This window comes from Astyanax mexicanus, chromosome 7, assembly GCF_023375975.1.
Source record: "Astyanax mexicanus isolate ESR-SI-001 chromosome 7, AstMex3_surface, whole genome shotgun sequence".
NCBI lineage: Eukaryota > Metazoa > Chordata > Actinopteri > Characiformes > Acestrorhamphidae > Astyanax > Astyanax mexicanus.
The window spans coordinates 43669900-43695849 of record NC_064414.1 but is presented as its reverse complement, the minus strand read 5'-3'; the positions used below and the strand labels follow the sequence as shown (position 1 = coordinate 43695849).

At 39.5% G+C, this 25950-nt stretch overlaps 1 protein-coding gene across 1 annotated transcript in view; it reads right to left on the bottom strand.

Annotated features, from left to right (window-relative positions):
* Positions 1 to 2643: 2643 nt before the first annotated feature.
* Positions 2644 to 25950, bottom strand: part of oprm1 (opioid receptor, mu 1) — a 45084-nt gene continuing 21777 nt past the window's right edge. Inside the window, exons 2-3 of the mRNA XM_007256077.4 lie at positions 9152 to 9522; positions 2644 to 5495 (exon numbers count right to left, since the gene is read on the bottom strand). Coding sequence (XP_007256139.3) covers positions 4960 to 5495; positions 9152 to 9522 — 907 coding nt within the window. The 3' untranslated portion in view covers positions 2644 to 4959. The remainder of the gene's footprint in view (positions 5496 to 9151; positions 9523 to 25950) is intronic.

The following is a 25950-nucleotide window of genomic DNA, read 5'->3' as shown; positions in this document are numbered from 1 at the left end:
CTCTTAATTCATGTGTGCAAATGATGATCTCATGCTCCCTGAACTCTTTCACAATTCCAGCCCCATGAATCCTGACATTGTCATCTTGGAATATGCTCCTGTCATCAGGGAAGAAAAAAATGCATTGATGGAATAAACTGGTCTATATATTTAGTATATTCAGGTAGTCAGCTGACCTCATTCTTTCAGCACATACTGTTGCTGAACCTAAACCTGCAGAACAACTGCAGCATCAACCCCACATCATTTACTTAGTTAAATCCAGGTGGAGACTTTTTTTTTTGGCCAGGCAGTGTATAATAAATTGGTAACACTTAAAAAGGGAAGATTAATTAAGAGTACATGTGACAGAATGTCTCAACTAATTATTTATTGACACTAGATATACTAGACATTTTAACTGTCTCAGTTAATTATGTCAAATGTATATTATTTACAACACTCTTAGGAGTGTTAGCTTAGGTACAAAGGGTTAAAAATGTCTTAAATTAATTTACACCATTTAGAAATGTTTATTACTGTCATAAGTATTGCTAATGTGGAAACATTATGTTTTGAGTATGGCAGAGATTTGGTAATTCACCTTTTATCTATTAACATTAGAGATGGAATTTTAGTAACTAGTTAATATATGAAAAAATGTATGTGTTCCTAACAAGATATTTTGACCAGATACTGTAGTACCAATCAATAAATGACCCATAATGCAAAGTGCCATGTTTCTGAGTTAAATACTGCTATTTAAAGGTTGTAATATATATAAATATATTGAATTTATGAACATATGAACATATGTCAGTATGTAAAGTACACACATATGTATTCTCATTTATAGTCTAGTATACTGTAGTAGCACCAACTATTATTTCCTATCTATTAAATTCATATTAAGTTAAATCTATTTTTAAATGCTTGATGACCTGTGCTTTTTATTTTAGCGCTGTGTGAAAGACTGGATATTTTTTCAAGACTTCATTCATCATTCATTCTTTCATTGTCATCTGCTAAATCCATTTTCGGGTCGCTGGGGATTCAGAGCCAATCCCAGCATTCATCAGGCAAAAGGCAGGGTACTAGTGGCAATGTTGACACCTCCAATTTGGATTGTGGGAGATAAACCCACACTGACACAGAGATACAACATAGAGAGCCCCTGGTCACCCCAGCTGGGAATCAAACCCAGGCCTTTATGCTGTGACAGCGCTTCCCACTGCGCCAGTGAGCCTCCCTGTGTAGAAAAGGTCAGAATGTAACTGCATCATCTTTTACGATGGAATGGAAAATCCGAATTTGACAGTAAATAACAAGTAAACTTTAGCTTTATAGTTAAAACTATGTTCTCTTAAAACTCAGTTTCATGACTTCACCATCTCTTTCTTTATGGGACATTCCAGGATTTTGGTACATTTCCTGTCCCACCACTTAAAATTCAAATGTATGTATCCAAAATATCTAAATGAAAAATTTACTTGTTATAAGACAAACTGTAAAATATGGTGGAAAAATAAGCTCCTTAGATATTATTCAAAAAATGGCCGTTTTCTCTTCTCCCACACATTGAGTGACCAACTCCTTTGGGAAATTTAACAATTAAAATAAGCTCTAAATAAATGACTTCCTCTTGTATATTGTTGATATGCATCTCCTTTACTTATGAAAACAACTTCTTTGGTCTACATTGTATTGCATGTTACAGTTTTTATGCTATTAAATTGTGTCCCACAACATGCGTGCAACACTGTTACCATAAGGAATTTTACCTGGCAGAGAAAGAGTTAAAATATTTGTCTACTGACACAAAAGGAAGTTACATCACTTTTACATCATTTTCTGCCCACATGGCAAGACCAAGAGTAAGTGCTCTAACAATTTTCAAGTTGTTTTTTTTTTTAATATGTTTAATATGTTTGTCAATGAAGTTGTGTGTGTCACTCAGTGAACACAACCCTGTTACTCATATTGTAAGACTAATATTGAGTATTGAGCCAAAATTTACTTTATATACTTATATAACCATGTTTGTCCTTGATCTTGTATACATAGCTAAATTTTACAGTTAGCATCTGTTCCTGGATTAAACCACAACTTAGCCTAGATTTGCAACCCTGTTACTCGCAACCCTGTTACTGAAAGTTACCAAATATATTGCATAATCTAATTTTAAAAACTGCTTTGATACCTGAGCTTGAGGAATCAAACTTTTTGATAGTCTATTACCTGTTTTTATTAAATATATGAGTAAAAATGATTAAATTGAAGATCAAATTTTCAGAAGTGACCACCCCTGAAATGTACCAAAATCCTGGAACGTCCCTTATATGGATGTCAAAAAATGATATCCATTGAATTACCGGACATTATCTTCTGAAGTCAGGGGGTTCATTTTTGTTCACATAAAGATCATAAAACCGTCTCTGAAATCATAAAACCACCACTTCTGACAGGAGGAATAAAATAAAGGAGGAAATAAAAAGTTCTAGAGCTATCTTGCAAAAAAAGCTTACTGTAGGACACTGTAGGACTATAGGACACTGTTTTACCACATATTTTACTGTAACTATGTATATGTATAAATACGTATATATATAAATAATTCTGTGGCAAAACAGAGAAACAAAAAACAAGAGTATATATTTCACAGCAAATAATTTATTTTGAGATTGAATATAAAAAAACTCCATAATACAATTTTGCCTTTACATATATCCTTTTCAGAAGCAAATAATGATGCTCTTGTTGGTCAGTAAGCAGAAAAATGCCATCATGCAGAATTCAGAATTCTGGCAAAGATTAATTTGAAAGTGTTCATTCCATAAAATGTTTTCTTTTTGTCAGAGAATCTCTAAATGTATTGATAGTTGATACATAATTACATCAGAATGTACAGAAGAATAACAGAGCTGCATTAGCAATCACAATACATCATTTGCAACCAGTGAAGGATAAAAAAAAAATTATACATTGTAGCAAAAGACACTACATTTTTTATATTCTATGTTGAATTCTATATAATCTATACTGGAACAGTGTGTGTCCTTTTGAGCTAGGAGTTGCTCACAGATTTGGATTTAAGTTGTGCTACCGCTGGCAAGAAATACAAGCACAAAACATAACAGCCAAGTCTGAAAAAAATATAAGCTTTACAAATGCAAAAATATTAAATTTAGTTATTAAACTGAACACTGAAGTACAATACAATGACAAGTAAAAACGTCCTGTTAATATACATGGCCTCATGAACATTCTATTTCATCCTACTTACAACATATAACTTAACAGCCACGTTATGATGGCACATTTTGGCAGATATAAAGCACTGGTTCGGTTTATAAAAAGATTATTCACAATACATATTTAACATATATAACATATAATTGTCCTTTTTTAAAGGAACTGGAGATAAATACAAGGAACTAAAGGAACTTATTTCAGATCTAGTCCTATTGTAAAGAGACAGCTACAACAGTCTGAGAAAAGGCAAAGCAGAAATATAGCATTTATTATACAAATCATGTGGGCCTTAAAGCTTAAAAATAGATGGACAGACAGACAACATGCCTCAGATTTTGTAATATCAGTACTTTTGAAAAGTAAGCTACTAATCTTCAAAGCTCATAAAACACTGCAGAAACAGTTTATGGGTCATTATCGATAATAATGTACCTTTTGTGTGAAAGTTTATGTCCATGCATTTTATACAGTTTTTTTTATATGTGTGGGGGGTGGAGTGGTTGGGCATTTCAATTATCGACTCTAGATGAACCACATTTTCAATTACTGACAGTTTTTACTAAAACTGTCCACTCTTTTCATTATCCACTCTGTTGTGCAGCTTATCATGCTGGGGTGGATGCAAACAAGAAATAAAATGTGATTAAGCTGGCAAATATGATTTCTGTCTAGTCTGGGGTCTTATAAATATGATAAATAGTCAAAAGTTCCAGGATTTATTGTGCACAGTCAAGCGTGGCGAGGATGAAGGTCTGTAATTTTACTCAGAACTGTGTTTTAGAACAGAAGGAACAGAGTTACAGTCAGTGTATTGCTTCATTTAACGATGTGAAAGACTACTGCAGCAGTAAAACTGTACTCTGTGTGTGTGTGTGTGTGTGTGAGAGAGTCCAGAACAGTGTGGCAGGCATCTCCACTTATGTGATTATTTATCGAAGGATAAGTCAGTTATCTAATTATCGTAACAAGAATTGCATGAATACCTAAAATAAAAAGTGAATAATCTGAGAAATATGATTTATGCGAAGTCTTTTAAATATAATATATACATATAATATACTATGGATATAGTCAGTTACTTAATTATCGTAACAAGAATGAAATGTTCTGTAAAATTGCACGAGTACCTAAAATAAAAAGTGAATGAGCTGAGAAATATGATTTATGTGAAGTCTTAAAGTCTTTTAAAAATAATATATAAATATAATATATTATGTTCATTTTCTAAAGGATAAGTCAGTTAAGTAATTATCGTAACAGAAATGAAATTTTCTCTAAAATTGTAAATGAATTGTAAATGAATACCTAAAATAAAAAATGTAAAAGCTGGTAAATATGATTTACATGTAGTATGAAGTCTTACAATTATAATTAATAGTCTTTTTTATGGTACCGTTTTGGGGGCAAAAGGCACAGTATTCTGATAATGACCCAGTTACTATATTGTGACAGAAATACAGTATTCTAAGAAGTCTTATTCAGCTTCATGTTCTGTGGTACATATTTGTTTTTAATAGTAAATATTGAATAGTCTCTCCATATTCCCAACTCTTGAAATGCACTTTTCAGAAAGGTCTATCGCGGCCTTTGAAAGTTTCAGGCGTTTGACCATTGGTCAACATCTCCTCTCCACAAAGGTCAGAGACCCGTGACGACTTGCGTCAGTTCTGAGTTCATGTCAACACTGGGCTGGCAGCGGGAATCCAGTGATGACATCTCCAATGCTAGTCATACCTGCCGGTTGGTGCGGTCCACGGTTAGACTGGAGTGGGCCTCACGCTGGGGGTTCCGGGTCCGAGTGGAACGCATGGAGTTCTGGAGGTCCAGGACGGAGGGGCTGGGGATGCAGAACTCACGGAAGCAGCGCTTGAAGTTCTCGTCCAGGAAGGCGTAGAGCACCGGGTTGAGACAGCTGTTGGTGTAGCCCAGCGCGATGCAGAAGTGCCAGGTGATGGTCTGCAGGAGCGAGTTGGGAATGGTGACCAGAGCCTTGATGATTACGAAGATGTGGATGGGCGTCCAGCAGATGATGAAGACGGCCACGACCACCAGGACCATGCGGGTGATGCGCCGCAGGTTACGGTCCTTCTCCTTGGAGCCGGAGAGCATGCGGACGCTCCTCAGGCGAAGGATCATCAGGCCGTAACACACGGTGATGATGAGCACGGGCATGATGAAGGCGAAGATGAAGACGCAGATCTTCAAGAGGTTCTCCCAGTACCAGGATGGGTGGGGGAACTCCAGAGTGCAGTCAATGTCCATAGCTGCAGGAGGAAGACAAGAATCATTGGTAAAGATATACTACATGGACAAAAGTATTGGGACACCAGTCAAAAAGTTATTATTATTTATTTTACTGCTTTTGATGGAGTAACTCTACTATTTCCAATGTCTAGAAAGAGCTTTCTATTAGATTGTGGAGCATTCCTGTGAGGATTTGATTGCATTCAGTGACAAGGAGCATTAGTGAGGTCAGGATGTTGGTATTACGTATGAGGAAGGGATGGAAGTGCAGATATATATTTTCTCTTTTTAATTAATAAACAAGATAAATGAAAAACAGTAAACAAAACACGGGTAATGCAAAAACTTACAAAAAAAACAAGGCTAGGATAAAATAAAACTTTAAACAAAGACTATGAAACAAGGACTAAGAAACCAAGACTAAGAAACAAAAACCAACCTGACACATACACAGCTAGGTATCACACAAAAGACTAGACAAGGATACATACGGACAGCAAGGATACAAAAGACTCGACACTGCACATTCAAACAGAGGGGCTTAAATACATGAGAGTGAGAAACACCTGGGCTAGGATGACGAGGGGGAGGGGTAACAGACAAGACACAGGTGAGAACACTAATTGCTAGGGCAGGGCTGGGGCGGAGCTAGGGTGGAGACAGGTACAAAAACATAACAAAAGCACATGGCTGGGAACACTTGACAGGAAAACAGAGGGGCAGGAGCACAAGAGACCAAATGAGGGAGAAACAGAAGACAGACATGGGCTAAGGTGTTACAGTTGGATGATAACCACCACAATTCATCTTCAACTCAACAACTCATCCCACAAATGTTACACACAAAAGAAATTGCTTGAAGAAATTGGGAGATTATTTTCTTTTTGTAACAATTGTTGTTTTCTGGGAATAAATCTTACATCGTTGGAAATCTTTCAGGGTTTGTACGGTCATGAAAAACCTGGAAAAGTCATGGAATTTGAAAATAGCAAATTACAGGCCTGGATAAGTTTTGGAAAAATAAAAATACCCAGAACGTTTTGGAAAAGTCATGGAAATTAGATCTATAAATATTTGTGTTTCAGTTTATCAATGGGGAAAATCTAGTTAACAAATACATCAGCTCAGAGTTAATTCAATAATTTAAGCCCTACACATTGGAGCTCTCAGGACCTGACACATTTTATTATTAAAGATTGTTTCAGCATTTTATAAGATTCATTTTAGACCTACTATAATGAATTTTGGCCGTGCAATGGATTGGCGGCCTGTCTAGGGTGTATCCTGCCTTCCGCCCGATGCCGGCTGGGATAGGCTCCAGCCCCTCCGCGACCCTTAACGCATAAAGCGTTTGACGATAAGTGAGTGAGTATAATCAATTTTGATTATAGTTAAGCTGCTTTTTGGTTTTATTGTCCATGACTGCACTGATGCTTTGGTCATGAAAAATCGTATGGTCATTAAAAATCTGCCTTGAAGGCATGGAAAAGTCATGGAAAAATCATGGAAATTAATTGGTTAAAAAGTGTATAGTACACATTTGTAAGGAGCATGCATTTGTGGTATGAGTAGTAGAGGTGAGTATACGGGTTGCGCCCATGAAAAAAAATGCTAAATCTTCTCAGACAGCTTATTCTGACTCGTTTGTTGTTTTGATGATCTTCTTGTAGTGTAGTCTTTTTGGGATGCCTGATTCACAGCATGTCTTTGATAAACCTGTTATATGGAACGTGGCCTATCCAAATCAGTCAAAGTGACATGCTGATTCTTTGCTAAGCAGAAACCTACTGACCACTATAGCAGAGCCCCTGCTCACAGGTGCTGCCAATCACATGGCAATCAGGCAGCTGATTGGCAGCACATGGGGGAACCTGAAGCTCAAAACAAGTGTCATTAGCAACAGCAAAGTAAGATTTGGCCAATTTTTCATGGGTGCAGCCCACATACTCAGCTCATTATGCTCTTTAAAGAAAGAATGCAATAAAATAACTACTACATGTTCCTTATAGAATCTTTTAATATATGTTATCTTAAAGAACAACATTTTCTTTTTGTAAATGTGCCACAAGCCATTTAGAACATGCCACAGACATTACACAAAGAATTCTGACTATTACTGATGCCTGTGCAGTGATCTGTACACTGCACCCCACTCAGTATTTCATATTTACTGGTGGCTTCAAGGACACGTCATCTGGAATCACTCAAGAAAGAATCTATATCTGTAAGGCAGGGTGGAACATATTAAATTAGATGTTTATCGACTGTTTGATTTGATAATGCGCATAAACACTGAATCACAGTTGGTCTATACTTATACTTGCCTTTACTCATTTAAAACAATCAATTGAAATAATGAAGGAGGAGCTCATGACTTTTCATAGCCTAGCAACTTTCAGCCTATATGCAATTTCTTTTCAGCCAATCCTACGAAGATTTGAGCCACCGGCTTTAGATAGCATTCACAACAACCATCAAAAGGAGGAATAATGTGATCTCAGTGATTGTGAATGTGGCATGATTGATTTTTAGTGCAGGAAGTGCTTGGAGTTGGTTTGAGTTGTTCTAGAACTGCCGATGTCTTGCTGGGATTTTCAGTAGAGTTGCTAGAGCAGGTGACACACACCTCCATACCAAATTTAACACACCCAATTAAACACGTCATGCACTCCCGAAGCCAGTAATTAGCCGGATCAGGAGGGATTGGTTAGTGGGTGGAGCTAAAAGCTGCGTTTCAATGCCTAGGCTGCAGCTGCAATCACAGGGGGTTGTTCCAAACTGAAGGACTCTTCATATAGAGCTGAGAAATGCAGCAGATGCTCTGATTGATTAGAAGGATGCATGTGATGTTTCCTTTACAGCACTCGCTTACCATATACAAAAGAAAATAAATATAGAAAACTGCAAAAATTGGGTAAAAATAGTCCTCTGAACCAGAGTTTGTTTTAAAAAAACGTTTTTAGAATTCTATATGTCATATTCTATAATGTATTTATGTGAAAAAAGGAAAATGCATATGATTTTTTCAAATTTTTCAAAATGTGGCAACTGAGAAGACGTCTTTTAAGGCTAGTCCTACTGAGGACCCGTCAAACCTTAACTGCAGCCTAGAAGTCTTTGGAAGTCTGCTTTGATGACTTGCTTTGATAACTGGCAACATAGCGATGCACCATTTCACAAATAAAAAACCATTTAATCTGGTTTTATGAACGTGACAATGATTTAAGTGTTCTTCAGTGGCCAATATGGAGCAAAATCTCAAAGAAATAGTTCCAACATGTTGCGGAATCTATGCTATAAAAACTCATTTTTATGACCTTGTTTTTGAGAACAAGGTAGGCGGATGCAACAATCCAATCAAAAATGTTTAAGCTGGCAAATATGATTTATGTCTGGTTTGAGGACTTTTAAATAAAATAAATAGTTAAAATTGTGCATAGTCAGACTTCAGTGTTTTTTAGTGGCCATCAAATGGACCAAAATCTAAAAGAAATGGTTCCAACATCTTGTGGAATCTATGCTATAAAAACTGAAGATGTTTTTGAGAACAAAATTAGGTTTTGCCCAGTATATGGTTGAGTGTAGTGAGTGTAGTTTGCTATATGGATGGATAAAGCAATAGATGGATAAATAAATGGACTGATAGATGTGTGTAAGAATGTATTAAATGACATACTGTTGCCACGGAAGTCCACTCTTGCAGCAGTTGTGGAGGCCATGACCATGACCGGCAGACCAATAGCTGATGAGAGGATCCAATTGCAGACGTTCACGATCTTGGCATTGCGGGGGGTCCTGAAGTCCAGCGCTTTAACCGGGTGGCACACAGCGATGTAGCGGTCGACACTCATAGTGGTCAGAGTGAAGATACTGGTAAACATGTTGTAATAGTCAATGGACATCACAATCTTGCACAGCACGTCTCCAAACGGCCAGGTGCCCATCAGGTAGTTCACACTCTGGAAAGGTAGAGTACTCGTAGCCAAGGCGTCTGCCAGCGCGAGGTTAAAGATGTAGATGTTGGTTGCAGTTTTCATTTTTGTGTATCTGTATGAAAGGAAGAACACAGGAAAGATATTTTAAGTGTAAATATTTACAGTACATAGGAAATACTGTCGTCATAGTTATTTTAACTATTTAACCCCTTGAGTTTCATTTAACACTTTTTTTTCAGAACTACATAACTAAAGTTAAAGTTAAGCAGCCTGGACAACAAATAAGTTGCATTGTTATGTGCCCCCCTGCCTTAATAAGAGTGTTAATACTATCTGGAACATTTTGTCCACTCTTTCCACTCTTTCATAAACTGGGTACTTTAATGCAATTTCAGCATTTCACTTGCTGTTCCAGATTGAGAACAAGAATAGAGGTCTGGTTGTTCTTCTGATCAGTCAAGGTGTCTCAGTTTGGTCCCAATGTGTCACTAGTGCTGTTCATGACCAAAAATACATATCACGGTATTTTGCAAGATTTTGACGGTTAAAGAATGTTTTATTTATAGTTTTTTTGCCTGACTGGGCTTTTATATAAGTCTGTGACTTACTGTACTGTTAGGAGTACATATAATATAATTAAGGCTTTAAATTAAGGCTCTGATTAATATTGATTACTACAATATATGAAGAAATCTGACTTAATTAGTTTCATAAACACTATTAATGAACATAAAATATCCAAAGTGTAAGTATTTAAAATACATATTTTTCCAAAGCTCTATTGCACGAATAAGACACAAATGTTTACTATCATTTTACAGTGTGCTATTACTGATGCCATTAGAGGCATTAAAGTAGTTAAGCAGCTGTTTATCAGTTTATCAAAATTCCCTTGGTTCTCCAGTAAATAAATACATTCAGTTCAGTGTGCATTTTTAAGTGTGCATTTAAAAAAAAAAAAAATTATGCTCTATAGTACAGTAGTTTTTAGGTTTAGAGTGATGTTCCTATAATGATGCTTCTGCAATGTAGCACTTTGAGATTTGTTTTAAATGTAAAGTGCGTTACAAATAAAATGTATTATTATTATTATTATTATTATTATTATTATTATTATTATTATTATTATTATTATTATTAATGTTATCCTTTAAGCTACATTATTAATATGTTTAAACACAGCTATAGTTACTCATATTGTAAGGAGTAACAGCAGAAGATGCAGGGGTTCTGTACTCATGTTTCTTCACGGGTGAGCATAGATATCTTATACGTAGATGCCGCATACCCTGCCTCCTGGCGTGCCTGCATGGCTGCCATATGGGAGGAGGCAATCCTGAGTCCCGAGTGCATTAATTTACACTGAGGAAGGTGTAAAATACACCTATAATAATCACAACTCCTCCAATTTATACCCCATTTTTACACGATTTGATTTGTTACAAACAGCAGAGATGTAGTTATGATACAGGACGCTGTCACACATTACAAATATGAGCTTTCATCCTTAAATACTTTATATTATGCTTTTTAACAAGGACAGACATATGGTATAGCATATTAATAAGGTTTATAAATTAATTTTATATTTATATATACATATAAACACAAACACACACACACACACACACACACACACACACACATATATATATATATATATATATATAGAGAGAGAGAGAGAGAGAGAGAGAGAGAGAGAGAGAGAGAGTTGTTTTATTCTATGAACTACGGACAACATTTCTCTTCGTTAGCTGTCATTAATCAGGACAACATGTGATCCACTAAACAAATTCACACTCAGTAATGAGCAGCGCTGATGCTCCCTCCAGTGGGACATAGACAATCTCATATAGTGCACGTAAAAGCGTGTAAAAAGTAATAATGTCTATAGTGTACATAACCTGTGTTAATTTGTGGTGTTTAAAATGATTTTTGCTGCCTCCACATGGCCAAAAAATAAATTTAAATAATATTTGTTTATTTCTTGTGGGTGGAGGGGGGGTTGATCCACATTTGTTGTTGTTCATATATTATTAAAGTGTAATACACACTGTTAATCATATTATATACATATTCATATATGGGCCATTTCAGCCAATGGGTGCCAGCTGTTTCTTCTCCAATATAAACTTATTTTTTATCTTTTTTAAACTCTGAAGTTTTCCCCACAGTATACCATATGAACCGGTATACTGCCCAGCACTTTCTATTATGTCTATTAGAGATGGAAAGATTGCTTGGCTATGTAACTGTATCAGACAATTTTAGCCAAAAGATGCAGTCCTATGATATTTCTCTAATTTAGCCAATCCTGTGAGCAGATTAGGTCATATTTTGGAGTTAAGAATTACACAACGCTGCAGTCCTTCATTCAACAGTTAGATAGAAGTTCAGAGATGCGCTCGGCTGCAGACACTTATTAAGAGCCTGCTAGGCATTCTTCCATTTCTGACTCAAACTCATATTTGTAGAACGTGTAAAACTAACACACCTCATGCAGGAATAAGGAAGCACTGCCCACTTGCCCCTCTTAAGAGTGCATCTTTCTACAACTGCAGTGAGTAGCTAGTACAGTAGTTACAATACAATAAACACAGTAAATTATAAAAGCACTGCATGAGTTTGTTTTAGTTACCAAATGTGTCTGTAAAGGGTAATGCGGAATGTAGCCCTGCCCTTAATCAATAAACACTGATTGACCCATCTCTAATGTCTATTGGATTGGATGTGACACATAGACAGCAACATTTCGTCGCTGTCCAATGAAAAACAACTAAACATTCTAAAATTTTAATGGGAGTCAATGTAAAAATAGTTTATTTCAGGTTATTTTGGATAATTTCTATTGGTCCATTCATCAAGAAATTTTAACATAGTGTAGGGCACAGTTTGTTCAAATTATGTATTAAATACTAAAAATCGACAAAAATAGAGATACTTGTTTTTCATTGGACAGCAACAATATGTGAAAGTTTTTTACAGCAGTAGCTTGTTGTGATTGTATGATATGTTAGATGTAAGATTTAAAAGATTTAGAAGAGCATATCATTTAAGAGGGTTAAAAAGCTTTTCATAAAACTATGTATATAAATATAATATTAATTAGACTATAATAAATGTAACCCACAGTACATGAGCTCCATTACTAAAAGCTAAAGTGTAAGAAACGGCTGAAATGTTCTAAATCTGTATTAACAATCAGAACTAACACACAGTCATGGTCATACAGTGACACAGAGATCAATCTGCTTTCTGTAATTTACATTTTAACGTGACACTACTGGGCAGTCTCCAACAGCCACACTGTATTTTATAGCTGCCTGCCTCGCGGCTCCACAGATCCGCTCGCAAAACTGTGAATTAAACGGACCATCTGTTATTTGTCAGCGTATTTCCATATCATGCGTGGAGCTGTTTTGCAGCATTGATCTGGTACAGCAGTGATCTGCGGGCCTGCATGCAAATGTGCTCTTTCCCCCATAAGGTTAGGCTTTATTAGTCAACCTGGCAACCTGGCAGCGTGATGAGCGGTTTTATGGTTCAGAATGCTGTGTAAGCCAAAATCCTGCACCAGTGTGCACAATCAATTCAGATTATTCAGACAGCTCACTGCTGGTTTGCCACTTATTAACTTTTTTTGGTTAAATAATAAATGTGAGTAATTGATTTAATTTTATTAGTTTTACTTGTGCACATTAAACTTCCACAGTCTTTGCTTCAGTCACTGACTCAAACAAAGAAAGTAGAGTAAAAGGTAAATTAGTATGCACCGAAATTAACAATTTGTCAGAAACTAAAAACAAACAAAATGATAGATATGGCTGCAAGCTGAAGGTTGAACAACAAATACTAGGCCTGTCACAATAATTACATTATCGATTTATTGTACGATAAATGAACCTCACCTTAATAATATATGATAATCATGATATCGTCTATTGTGTTTATTTGTATTTGTTCACATGTATAACCGTGAACAATCCTGCTTCTAAACGAACCAATTCTTTACACACAGTGTGAACTGCAGATGGTTAAGAAATAAGTATATCATTAACAAACTATGATTCATTTATTAATTTATTTTTACTCTTTTTAAAAGTATCTGTTTTACAGTGAATAGTAAAACAAATACAAAAATAGACTGAATGCCTTTTGGACTATTATGACAGTATAGAATTTTTTATAGTTTTATAAATGATTATGATTACTGTGTATGATATGATATGGCACATTTTAGTTCTAAATATACAAATCAAGAAACCACTTCAAAATCACTTTCCACCTTCAGACAATGTAAAGTGTTCATCTAATAGGCCACTCCAGCTGTGCCATGTGGAGACTGATAGAATTAATTGTTCAGATTTTTCCATGTTGCCAGAGAGTGGGTCACAAAAATGCCACATGCCATGTTTAGTAGAAGAGTTTAAAAATCACTAGGAAAAATGCTAAACCTGAGGCTGTAGCTGCTTATATTTCCCCAGTTTTTATAAGGGGTTTGAAGATTGATTGCATAACTCCAGCAATATGATTTAATCCCTGGCATGGTAAATCACCTCATTCCTCAGGCCTCTGAGATCTGGACAGACGGGAGCAAGAACACCAGCCTTGCCTTCAAGTAAGCAGTGAAGTCTTTAAAGTAATCTGATAGTGCCGAGATCACAGACAGCCGAACGCTGAGGCGTGGAGGAACAGTCACTTTAATACGGGACATTCTTTTTTTGCACAGACAAGCATAGAAATAGCAGTCACTTCACATTTCATTCAGTCACTCTTGAGGTGTCACCAAATTCAGCCTCCCTTTCCTCAGCTAATGATGACCTCATTTTACTAATAAGGCATGTAACAACGGTAAAGCATGCTTGCCTCTTAGCCTCTCGCTTCCTCGTTTATCAGTGCCTTGATAATTAATCAAGAGTGGCGTGAACAGAGTATTACCAATGCAAAAACATTTACATTTTAAATGTGGGGGAAAAAAATCATGCATGAATTCTTCATCTGAAAGATTTTACCATAATCAAGAAAGTTACAGCCTGCTTTCAAATAGCTGTTTAGCCCAGACAGTTGAGATGAGATTTTAAGTGGACTCCAGTGTCTTTCACGATTGATACTTCATGAGAATAATGCATAATTCATGACAATGCCTCATTCCTACGCAAGATAATAACTTGCCATCTTCTTATATTGTAATTCTGAAAGCTTTTTATGCTAATAAGAAACCCACAAAAGAAGATGATTAACTGTGTAAAATGCATTTCAGTCCACCTGCAGTCCAATGTTCCAATGCTGAGTTAAGATGGCCAGTGAGTTGCTTATTTTATTCTAAAAAATGGATTTAGACAGTAATGTGTTGAATACATTTATGCTTTTATGATAATTTCCTAGAAATGCTATACTGCTGCACAAAAAAGACCTGTTTAATAACCATATACTTTTGTTATCATAAAATTAGTTTTCAAGATAAACATTTTTTTAAAACATTAAAAAAACATAAATAACATCCATCTTAAGTTGCTCACACACTTTTCATAATTAATGTATTTGAAATACTCATAGCTTTGAACAACCCTACTTCTCAAAGCCGTCTCTGATTCTGTTACATCAACTGTATTTGTAGGCAAATTCACGTGCGCCTGATTATAACATTTTTCATTTTAGTTTAATTTTATTTTGTTTTTATTTTTTCTCCTACAATTCAGTTTTTAGAGTGGGCTTGTTAGTTTTTAATAGTTTTCACATATCTTATCAGAGAGATCAATCTAAGAAACAAACGAGAGAGAGAGAGAGAGAGAGATTTGCATGTTCTGGTGTATGAGCTACTCACAGGTAAAGGTTCTCACGAACTGTATCTGCTGTTTCTCTTTTATCTCCCTTGTGCTCATATCCCATACATCCCATACATAATTCTGCAGTTTCTCAGTGTTTTCAGCGCTTTAAACAAGAACTAACGCCACAGACCGCGAGGTGCCGCGCGCTGCCGCTGTTGTGCCGTATCCGACTCCCTGCTGAATCCGACTCCGCTTCGCAAAAACAGAATCGGCACCTGTACAACCGCCCGCTGTACAACTCCGGGAGTGAAAAAAAAAATAATTTATAAACAAATTAAACACGAAAATGAGGGTATTCTATTAGTAATTTCAGATCGTTTCAGTTAGTTTTAAATACACAATACAGTTCCAGTTAGTTAATTTTTTTCTTTTCGTTATTTAACACAAATGTTTTTTCACTTTTAGTGAAAATAACAATTATAATTGGTTACTTAGCAACATTGTAATTATCACACCAGAGCTTTATATAAAATAAAATTATAATTAAAAAACAGATGCCTACATCTCGGACTATTTTCTGGGGCCTGACCCGACCCGGCCAGAGGAATGAGGTGGGAAATCTTGGTCAGGTCGGGTTCGGGCAGAGAATCTAAGCTCTAGTTATCCTCCACCAGTCTTACATACTGCTTTATGCGACTCCTGGTGCAAAACTTTAAGCAGTTCAGCTTGGTTTGATGGCTTGTGATCATCCATCTTCCTCTTAAATATTCCAGAGGTTTTCAATTTGGTAAAATTAAAGAAACTCATCATTTTTAAGTGGTCTCTTATTTATTTCAGTAGCTGTATATTGTGTACAATAAAATATAGCACACCCCTACTTCACGCTTAAGGTTGGTGCAGTATTCTCTGGCAGCAGACTCCATAACCACTGGAAAAACTGGAACAAAAAGGAGTCACTTACCAAAAATGGCTGCAGACAATATCACACAGATTCACAAGGAAGAGCAGTTGTGTTTATAGCTGCTAAGCAGACAAAAATGGCAGAGATGATTTGTCAGTTTGAGCCAATTATTTATCTTTAAGATCTTTCATAGAGGGATCATACAAATGCCTGTAGAGGCGAACCTGCTCTCCCTAGTTTAAAAAAATAATAATTACTGCAGCCAATTCAAGGACATTAAACTAATTAATCAGGTTTCATGGCCATATCGGGATATCCAACAGCAACGTACCACTTTTTGTGTAGCATTTCGTGCACCTTTACTGTACACAAAAACTATAAAGGCTTTAACCGTTTATTTCCATTCTCCTGGTTATACAGTTAATGAAGTAAATAATATTAAAGCTGTACAATAGGCACACAAAACACCTAATTTACAGTAATTACAATACACCAATTATGATGGATGAAGAAGCATTTTCACTATATAAACCATTATTCTGAAAAAGATCCAGCGCATGTGGACTGAAGCCACGCTATTTGACTCTCACATAAGCGGAGATAAAGAATAACCTCTGGCTCATCCAGACACACCAATTGGATGTAAACAGAGATTTGTCTGGTGTGCGTTTCAAGTATAACAATGTCTGCGGATGCATGCGTAATGTCTGATGGATGAGGCCGCGGTGTTTAGGTGGCTGTCACTAAAGAAATAATGCAGAAAGACGTGGAGCTGCGTTCTGCTCACTGAGGATTTAACCAAATGTCTGAAGGTCATTGACCTCCAGCGTGTTGGACGCAGAAGTAAGCTGCAAATTCCGCTCGCTAAGACGTCATTCGCATGGCTTTGCTGGTCAGCACTTGAAACCCAATGGGCCACTCTGAGTCAAGATTGTACACGTACATCGAGTGCTTGTTCATCCAATTTAGAAATAGAGTGGATGGATTAGCTCCTTGATGAATTAGGATCTTGGAAGATACTGTACCTTCAGGTTTTCCACGGCACTAAAACTGCTAAAAGGGCTCAAGTGCCAATCCAGGTATCATTTCAGTCATTTCAGCAGACATGAAACACACAGGGCCGCCAATTTATGCATTCTGATGTAGTAAACATACTACACTTATCAGTATTTTCTAAGCTTTCCTGGGGACACAGTGGATAAAGTGGTGTTTTGACGTTTGAAAAAAAACACATGTACACTAACACAAGTGTTTTTCCATGGCTCTGTATTCTACTTGAGAAAAGTACTTGTTTTTTAAAAGTGATAAAAGCTTTTTATTCAAAAATAGCACCATTCATAAGAAGGGAAGCAGTTGTACCCAGTACACACTGTACCGACATAATATATGAGTTATATAGGAGTATCTAGATCACAGTGCAGAAGTCATAAACTACCCTTCTTTTGTTTCAATTTTCCAAGTTATTTTACAAGTTAATCATTTATTTCCAGGATAAATCTTAAATTATGAGGGATTTTTGCAAACAAAAGTAAAAACTAAAAAAAGTTAAATAAACTCCTAAGAGTGGTACAAAGTGTACAAGTGCACAGTAAAACTGTTCATCTCATCAACGGTGCTCTAAATTTGCACAAAATGGACAAAAAAATATGATCTGCGATAACGTTGTTGGATATCCCAATCAATCAATGTAAAATATGATAAATTAAGATTCTTAATATATTTTACCTCAAAGATTTCCTGGCACTCGGCTTTACTGTTCTCATTTTTTTCCAGGCTAAGAAGTAGTTTGGTGTTCCAATTCACTGTGGACCTCTGCCTCACTCTACTTTGCTCTACCTCAATCTGCCTCACTCTACCTCACTGTAGCATCCACACTCAATCTCGCTGTACGTCAATCTGCCTCAATCTGTCTCACTCTACCTTACTGTAGCTTCCAAACCCAATCTCGCAGTACCTCAATCTGCCTCATTCTACCTCATTGTAGCTCAAAGTAGCTTCCACACTAAATCTTGCCGTACCTCACTCTGCTTCACTCTATTCCTCTCTTCCTCGCTCTACCTCACTCTACCTTGCTCTGTTACACTTTGTCTCACTCTACCTTACTTTGCCTGACTCTGCCTCACTATACCTCACTCTCCATCTCTCTAACTCTTTCTACCTCACTCTACCTCCAGCCTCGTTTTGTCATGTGAACACAGTCTGCAGCATGAAGAGCTCCCTCTACTGCAGCACACGGGTATTGCAGTATAAATTGGCTGTTATTAGCAATGTTCTAATAGCTTTTATGATGTGTTCATTGTGAAAATGTATATCATAGAAATACATGATACATAAGAAACTCTTATTTTTGAGAGAAAAGTGGAATCAACATTTGTTTCTGTCTTTCCTTTCATCATGAGAACATGACTTTACACTGTGTAAGAATACAAATTGTTTTTGCAAAATGGAACGCAAAACACAAGATTCACAGAAGACATGTGTAACATCTCATCTTCCCATATATAGCTCTCTTCTTTATCTCAATAATATTTCAGCAGTAAATAGGTCCAAAAGCCCTCTACAGTTTTATGCTGATCTCCTCTTTTCTCCTAAGGGTGTTTTAAAAGAAAGATTTCAGAAACCAGTGAAACAATATTAAGATCTGCTGAAGACAGGAAAAGAGATGACTCCTCTGGGATGTAGAGCTGGTCAAGAAGCTCCGTCTGAGACAAAGAAGATATGAGAAAATGAAACTGCTGAAGCTGCTACTGTCCTCAGAACAATGGACACTGGGGTCTAGACATCTAAGTCAATGAATGTGTTTGAGAAGACTTTGATTATGATGAGCAAAAAATGATTTAACCTCTAAAACTTGTCTTTGGGTACATATCACCATGCAGACTAAGAAAAAAGTGGAATATTCTCTCAGTCGTTTACAGAATACTCTGCAATTGTAAAATATGTAAAAATCAAGATTATATTTGATCAAGTTTACACCACTGGAATGCATGGATCAGGGCCCATTTTCCCAAAAGCATATTATCATTAAGAACGTCTTAACATGGAGAGAGAGTGCTCAGAGTCAAACTCGCTCGACTATCTAAGAATCGTCTAAGTTCTAATAAACCCACTCCAGTTTCCCAGACAGGGATTAAGCCTAGTCGTATAACATATTTTACTTTCAATGGAAAATCTCTGTTTAATGTGCTGTTTAGTTGAAGAATAGGCATAATCCCTGTGTCGGAAACTTAACTTTTTGCACCATTCACATAGAGGGAAGCAGCGCAAGACACTAGTTTAGTTTAGTTTAGTTTAGTTAAATTAGTAAAAAAAAAAAAAAAAATGACGTGTACGTACAGAGATTGGACAATAAAACTGAAACACCTGTCATTTTAGTGTGGGAGCAGCCTGGTGGCCAATCTTTATTAATTGCACATTATTGCACCAGTAAGAGCAGAGTGTGAAGGTTCAATTAGCAGGGTAAGAGCACAGTTTTTCTCAAAATATTGCAATGCACACAACATTATGGGTGACATACCAGAGTTCAAAAGAGGACAAATTGTTGGTGCACGTCTTGCTGGCGCATCTGTGACCAAGACAGCAAGTCTTTGTGATTCATCAAGAGCCACAGTATCTGGGGTAATGTCAGCATACCACCAAGAAGGACGAACCACATCCAACAGGATTAACTGTGGACGCTGTAAGAGGAAGCTGTCTGAAAGGGATGTTCGGATGCTAACCCGGATTGTATCCAAAAAACATATAACCATGGCTGCCCAAATCACATCAGAATTTAATGTGCACCTCAACTCTCCTGTTTTCACCAGAACTGTCTATCAGGACAATAAATTTTTGTGGTCTAAAACCAGGTGTTTCAGTTTCATTGTATATATATATATATATATATATATATATAAAATAGGAAAACTTCACAACAACATCAAATAAAATAGATGAAACATATAAAGCATCTTAGATGTGTTTGATGTGTATGCATGCAATACAGTACATGTGTTAATAATGGATGGATTTCTAGTAGTGATTATATAGTCTAATAAATAAAAACAATATGCAGAGTAAAAACACATTTTTAACCAATCTTGTATTTGTTATAAGTAAACTATATAGCACAAAACTCTACAACTTAAAGAACTTTTTCTCCAATAAAAGCCACCTTAAACTTTAAATTGACTTACTGCAGCACACACTGATACACAGCTCCTAGCCTGTGGCTAAAGTAACTTGGTTTCACCCTTCGTTCCAGTACAGCAGATGATGTAGCGCATGCTTTACAGGGTTCACTAACCCAACCAGAATGTGGAACCTTGCCCTCTCAATCTCAGTCTGTAGCTTATTTATAAAACAACATTTATAAAAGATTAATACAGAGCTCCCATGCGTTCATTTAAACTAGGCAGAGCATAATACACAGCTCTCATCCAGCTCCCCCACTGAGCTTCCTTCCAGCATGGCAAATTAACTGCTTTAAAACTGCATGATTTTATATATTCTGTTTATTGGAAGTTTAGAGTTTAAATAAATTAACCTGACTTTTACTGATTAAGGAAATCTCAACAACTAATATCCAGGTTTTAAGAAACTTTGCATAGTAAGCAGGTGTCTACAAACCTTTGAACATTTAATTTTCATCATGTTTTTTTTAATTCACATTGATTCGCTTCAGATGACTCTAGCTGACTCATCTAAATATGAGGATCTCTACACACACTGCCCGTTGTCTCATCTTCAGAGAGCATATACTCTATGAACATACTCCAGGAGCACAGACTATTTCTCTGCCCTTTATTGTCCTCCGTTCACCCTGTTCTTCAATTGCCAGGACCCACAGGAATGACCACCACAGAACAGCTATTATTTGGGCGGTGGGTCATTATTCTCAGCACTGCAGTATCACTGCATGGTGGTGGTGTATGAGGTGTTAGTGTGTGCTGTGCTGGTACATGTGAATCAGGGACAGCAGTGCTGACGGAGTTTTTAAACACTTTCAGAGTCTTAATCTGTCTTAATCTGTTGCTGCACAGTTTTGTTACACAAAACATTTTATCTTCAAGATGGATGATCACAACCCATCAAACCAAGCTGGATTGCTTGAATTTTGCACCAGGAGTAGCATGAAGTTATCCAAAAGCAGTGTGTGTCACGCCTGGCCCTGTTTCCTGTCTGTCCTCGTGCCTGTGTTGTCCCACGTGACCCGTGCCCCTGTGTTCTGCCTGTGTTTTTCCATTACCTCATGTCTCATTTGTAGCTCCACCCCTTCCCCAGGTGTTTCCACTCCCAGTGTGTTTCCTGTTATGTTAAAAAGACTTCCTCTGTTACTTGTCCTCTGTCGGTCTTTGCACTGTCCCCCGTTGTCTGTCCCTGCGTTTCTCTGTTCCTATTGACCTAGTTTCTTGTTCCGTGTTTTATTCTAGCTCTGGTTTATCTCTGTTTATTTTCTAGTTCCCTGTTTAGTTTTCTTGTCTACTCCCTTGCCCTGTCTAGTTTAGTTATTCCCTGTCTAGTTTAGTTTCTTGTTTTATTTTCTTGTATATATCCCTAGTTCATTCCCTTGCCCTGTTTTAGTTTAATCCTTGTAATTATCCTTGCTCTGTTTAGTTCATAGTCTTGTTTCATTATTCATTTGTTTTCCTTGTATAGCCCCCCTCTTTGTTTGTAGTTTATATTATTCTTCTTGTTTATTCTCGTGCTCCTTAGTTCCCTCCTTAGTATTTATATATATCTTTGTATATCTTTAGTTTATCCTGCCTAGTTTTATAGTCTCCCCGTTTGTTTATCTTTAGTATCGTTTGTTTGTTAGTTTTAGCTCGCCTCTGTTTCTTGTTTTTCTGTTTCTTGTTTACTTGTTTATTTGTTTATTTATCATTAGTCTCTCTCTCTTGTTTATTCTTAGTTTATTTTTCCAGCGTCTGTTTAGTTTTATGTTCTCTAGCCTCCCGCGTTTGTTTAGTTATTTTGTTACGTGTTTACTTGTCTCTTTGTTTATTAAATTCTCACCTTACCTGCACATACATCCGCCTCCTCGTCTCTCTGCCTGGGTCTAAAGCCTGACAAAAAGACCGACCACATGGATGTAGCAGAGTGGTATGCTGCTCGGAAGGCGGACCTGGAGTTTCTCCGCCTCCTCGCCGAGCAAATCCGGGGAGACGAACCGCTCCCGGCGCCTTTCCTTGGGTTGGAGCACGTCAGCCCTGCTGCAGTGGCGCCCGCCGAGACCCACGAGGGGAGCCCGTGGACTGGCTCCAGGATGGCGATCCGCCATGCTCCATTCGGGACTCCGGCGTTGGAATCCCCGAGGCCCCAAGGACGCCGCAGGCCTCGGGGCAGACGTTTTAAGGGGTCCCGCCAGCCGGAGGAGGAGCCCGTTTCCGGGGAGGATTTTCTTGGGGGGGCGCTAGGGCTGTGTGCGGTCAGCCTCGATCCTCGCCCCGACGAGGACGGGGGTGGCATGGATGCAGGCTGTGAGGAGTCCTATTCCTGGGACTACTCCGATCTCCTCACACCTGCATCCAGTGAGGAGGAGTTTGAGGACTGCCCTCCTGCACCAGCCCGCCAGCCGCTACCTCTTTCCGCGGTGGCTGCCGATCCGCGCCCTGTGTTTTTCGCGGTGGCAGCCGAGCCGCGGCCCGGGATTCCCGCGGTGGCGGTGGAGTCGCGCTCCGAGACCCCCTGCGCGGCGAGCCAGCCGCGGTCAAAGACTTTCCCCGCGCTCCTCACGCCGGACTCTGCACGAGAGAGTAGGAATCCAGTCCGGGTTTTTACTTCACCCGCAGCTTCGGGCTCAAGTGCTGCAGCGGATCTCTTCATGCCACGCCCCGTGAAGCACGCGTCTGAGGCGCTGCACCCCATGATACGAGCGGCGGCCGCGCCGCTCTCCGAGATTTCAGCGGCGGCCGCGCCGCTCTTCGAGACTTTAGCGGCGGCCACGCCGCTCTCCCAGACTGCAGCGGCGGCCGCGCCGCTCTCCGAGCTTTCAGCGGCGGCCGCGCCGCGCTCACAGACTGCAGCGGCGGCAGCGCCGCTCTCCGATCTTTCAGCGGCGGCCGCGCCGCGCTCACAGACTGCAGCGGCGGCAGCGCCGCTCCCCGAGACTTCAGCGGCGGCCGCGCCGCTCCCCGAGACTTCAGCGGCGGCCGCGCCGCGCTCACAGACTGCAGCGGCGGCAGCGCCGCTCTCCGAGATTTCAGCGGCGGCCGCGCCGCTCTCCCAAGCACCGGCAGTCCCAGCTGCTCCAGCTCAAGCCCCAGCAGTCCCAGCTGCTCCAGCTCAAGCCCCAGCAGTCCCAGCTGCTCCAGCTCAAGCCCCAGCAGTCCCAGCTGCTCCAGCTCAAGCCCCAGCAGTCCCAGCTGCTCCAGCTCAAGCCCCAGCAGTCCCAGCTGCTCCAGCTCAAGCCCCAGCAGTCCCAGCTGCTCCAGCTCAAGCCCCAGCAGTCCCAGCTGCTCCAGCTCAAGCCCCAGCAGTCCCAGCTGCTCCAGCTCAAGCCCCAGCAGTCCCAGCTGCTCCAGCTCCGGCACCAGCAGTCCCAGCTGCTCCAGCTCCGGCACCAGCAGTCCCAGCTGCTCCAGCTCCGGCACCAGCAGTCCCAGCTGCTCCAGCTCCGGCACCAGCAGTCCCAGCTGCTCCAGCTCCGGCACCAGCAGTCCCAGCTGCTCCAGCTCCGGCACCAGCAGTCCCAGCTGCTCCAGCTCCGGCACCAGCAGTCCCAGCTGCTCCAGCTCCGGCACCAGCAGTCCCAGCTGCTCCAGCTCCGGCACCAGCAGCTCCCAGAACTATGTTTGGGCCGAGGCCCCGTATTTCCAGGCCTGCTCCAAGGCCTCCTGACTTTGCCCCTAGTTACGTGCCCAGGCTGTCCCCACAGACTTTTACCAGTCCTGGGCACCTACCTATGTTTTTGGTCCCCCTGTCTCTCCCTGTCCTGGTCCCTGTATCTGTGAGTGTTCCAGTTCCTGTCCCCGGTGGTTTCTCTGTTCCTGTCCCTGTTACTGTGTTTGTGTCCGTCCCCGTCAATGTTCTCGTCCCAGTTCCCATGTCCGGTCCCGTCCAGTCTCAGTCTCCTGTCCAGTTCCCCATCCAGTCTCCGTCACCAGTCTCTGTCTCATGTCCAGTCTCCGTCACCTGTCCAGTTCCCCGTCCAGTCTCCGTCACCTGTCCAGTTCCCCGTCCAGTCTCCGTCACCTGTCCAGTTCCCCGTCCAGTCTCCGTCACCTGTCCAGTTCCCCGTCCAGTCTCCGTCACCTGTCCAGTTCCCCGTCCAGTCTCCGTCACCTGTCCAGTTCCCCGTCCAGTCTCCGTCACCTGTCCAGTTCCCCGTCCAGTCTCCGTCACCTGTCCAGTTCCCCGTCCAGTCTCCGTCACCTGTCCAGTTCCCCGTCCAGTCTCCGTCACCTGTCCAGTTCCCCGTCCAGTCTCCGTCGCCTGTCCAGTTCCCCGTCCGGTCTCCGTACCCTGTCCAGTCTCTGTCCCCTGTCCTGTCTCCATCTCCTGTCCAGTTCCCTGTCCAGTCTCCCGTTCGGTCTCCTGTTTTCCCCGGCCTCTCCCTGCCGCCAGCCCCCGGGGTTTGTTTTTACGCGCCTCGGGAGCTGCGCGTTTAGGGGGAGGTTTCTGTCACGCCTGGCCCTGTTTCCTGTCTGTCCTCGTGCCTGTGTTGTCCCACGTGACCCGTGCCCCTGTGTTCTGCCTGTGTTTTTCCATTACCTCATGTCTCATTTGTAGCTCCACCCCTTCCCCAGGTGTTTCCACTCCCAGTGTGTTTCCTGTTATGTTAAAAAGACTTCCTCTGTTACTTGTCCTCTGTCGGTCTTTGCACTGTCCCCCGTTGTCTGTCTCTCTGCGTTTCTCTGTCTCTCTCTGTGTTTCATAGCCTTAGCCCGAGTCCCTTGTTCTTTGTTTATCTTCTTGTGTAATTCTTGTTTTGTTCAGTTCTGTTTTGTTTGTCTAGCTTTAGTTATTAGTTTACTTCTGTGTTCCCTAGTCACCTAGTGTTTAGTCTTTTAGTAGTTTTTTCCCTAAATTTACACAGCTCTGCCTTGTTTAGTTTTGTATTTATTCAGTTCCTCGTTTGCTTTTGTCAGCCTCCCTATTTGTTTGTAGTTTATATTTATCTTCCTGTTTATTCTGTTATTTTCTAGTTCCCTGTGTTTTCCCTAGTTTATTCCCTTGCCCTGTTTTAGTTTATCCTGCCTAGTTTTATAGTCTCCCCGTTTGTTTATCTTTAGTATCTCTTGTTTGTTTGTTAGTTTTAGCTCGCCTCTGTTTCTTGTTTTTCTTTGTTTCTTGTTTACTTGTTTATTTGTTTAATTATCATTAGTCTCTCTCTCTTGTTTATTCCTAGTTTATTTTCCAGCGTTTGTTTAGTTTTATGTTCTCTAGCCTCCCTCGTTTGTTTAGTTATTTTGTTGTTACGTGTTTACTTGTCTCTTTGTTTAATAAATTCTCACCCTACCTGTGTTTACATCCGCCTCCTCGTCTCTCTGCCTGGGTCAACCCTGACAGTGTGTAAGACTGGTGGAGGAGAACATGCCAAGATGCATATATATATATATATATATATATATATATATATATATATATATATATATATATATATATATATATATATATAATATTGATTTCTGAACTCTTAATATTTTATGAATATGAACTTATTTTCTTTGCATTATTTGAGGTCTGAAAGCTCTGCATCTTCTTTGTTATTTCAGCCATTTCTCATTTTCTGCAAATAAATGCTCTAAATGACAATAATTCTATTTGGAATTTGGGAGAAATGTTGTTCGTAGTTTATAAAATAAAACAACAATGTTCATAATTTTACTGGAACCATAATTTTACCTATAAATATCAAAATCAAAGGATCTGATTCAGAAATTGAAGTGGT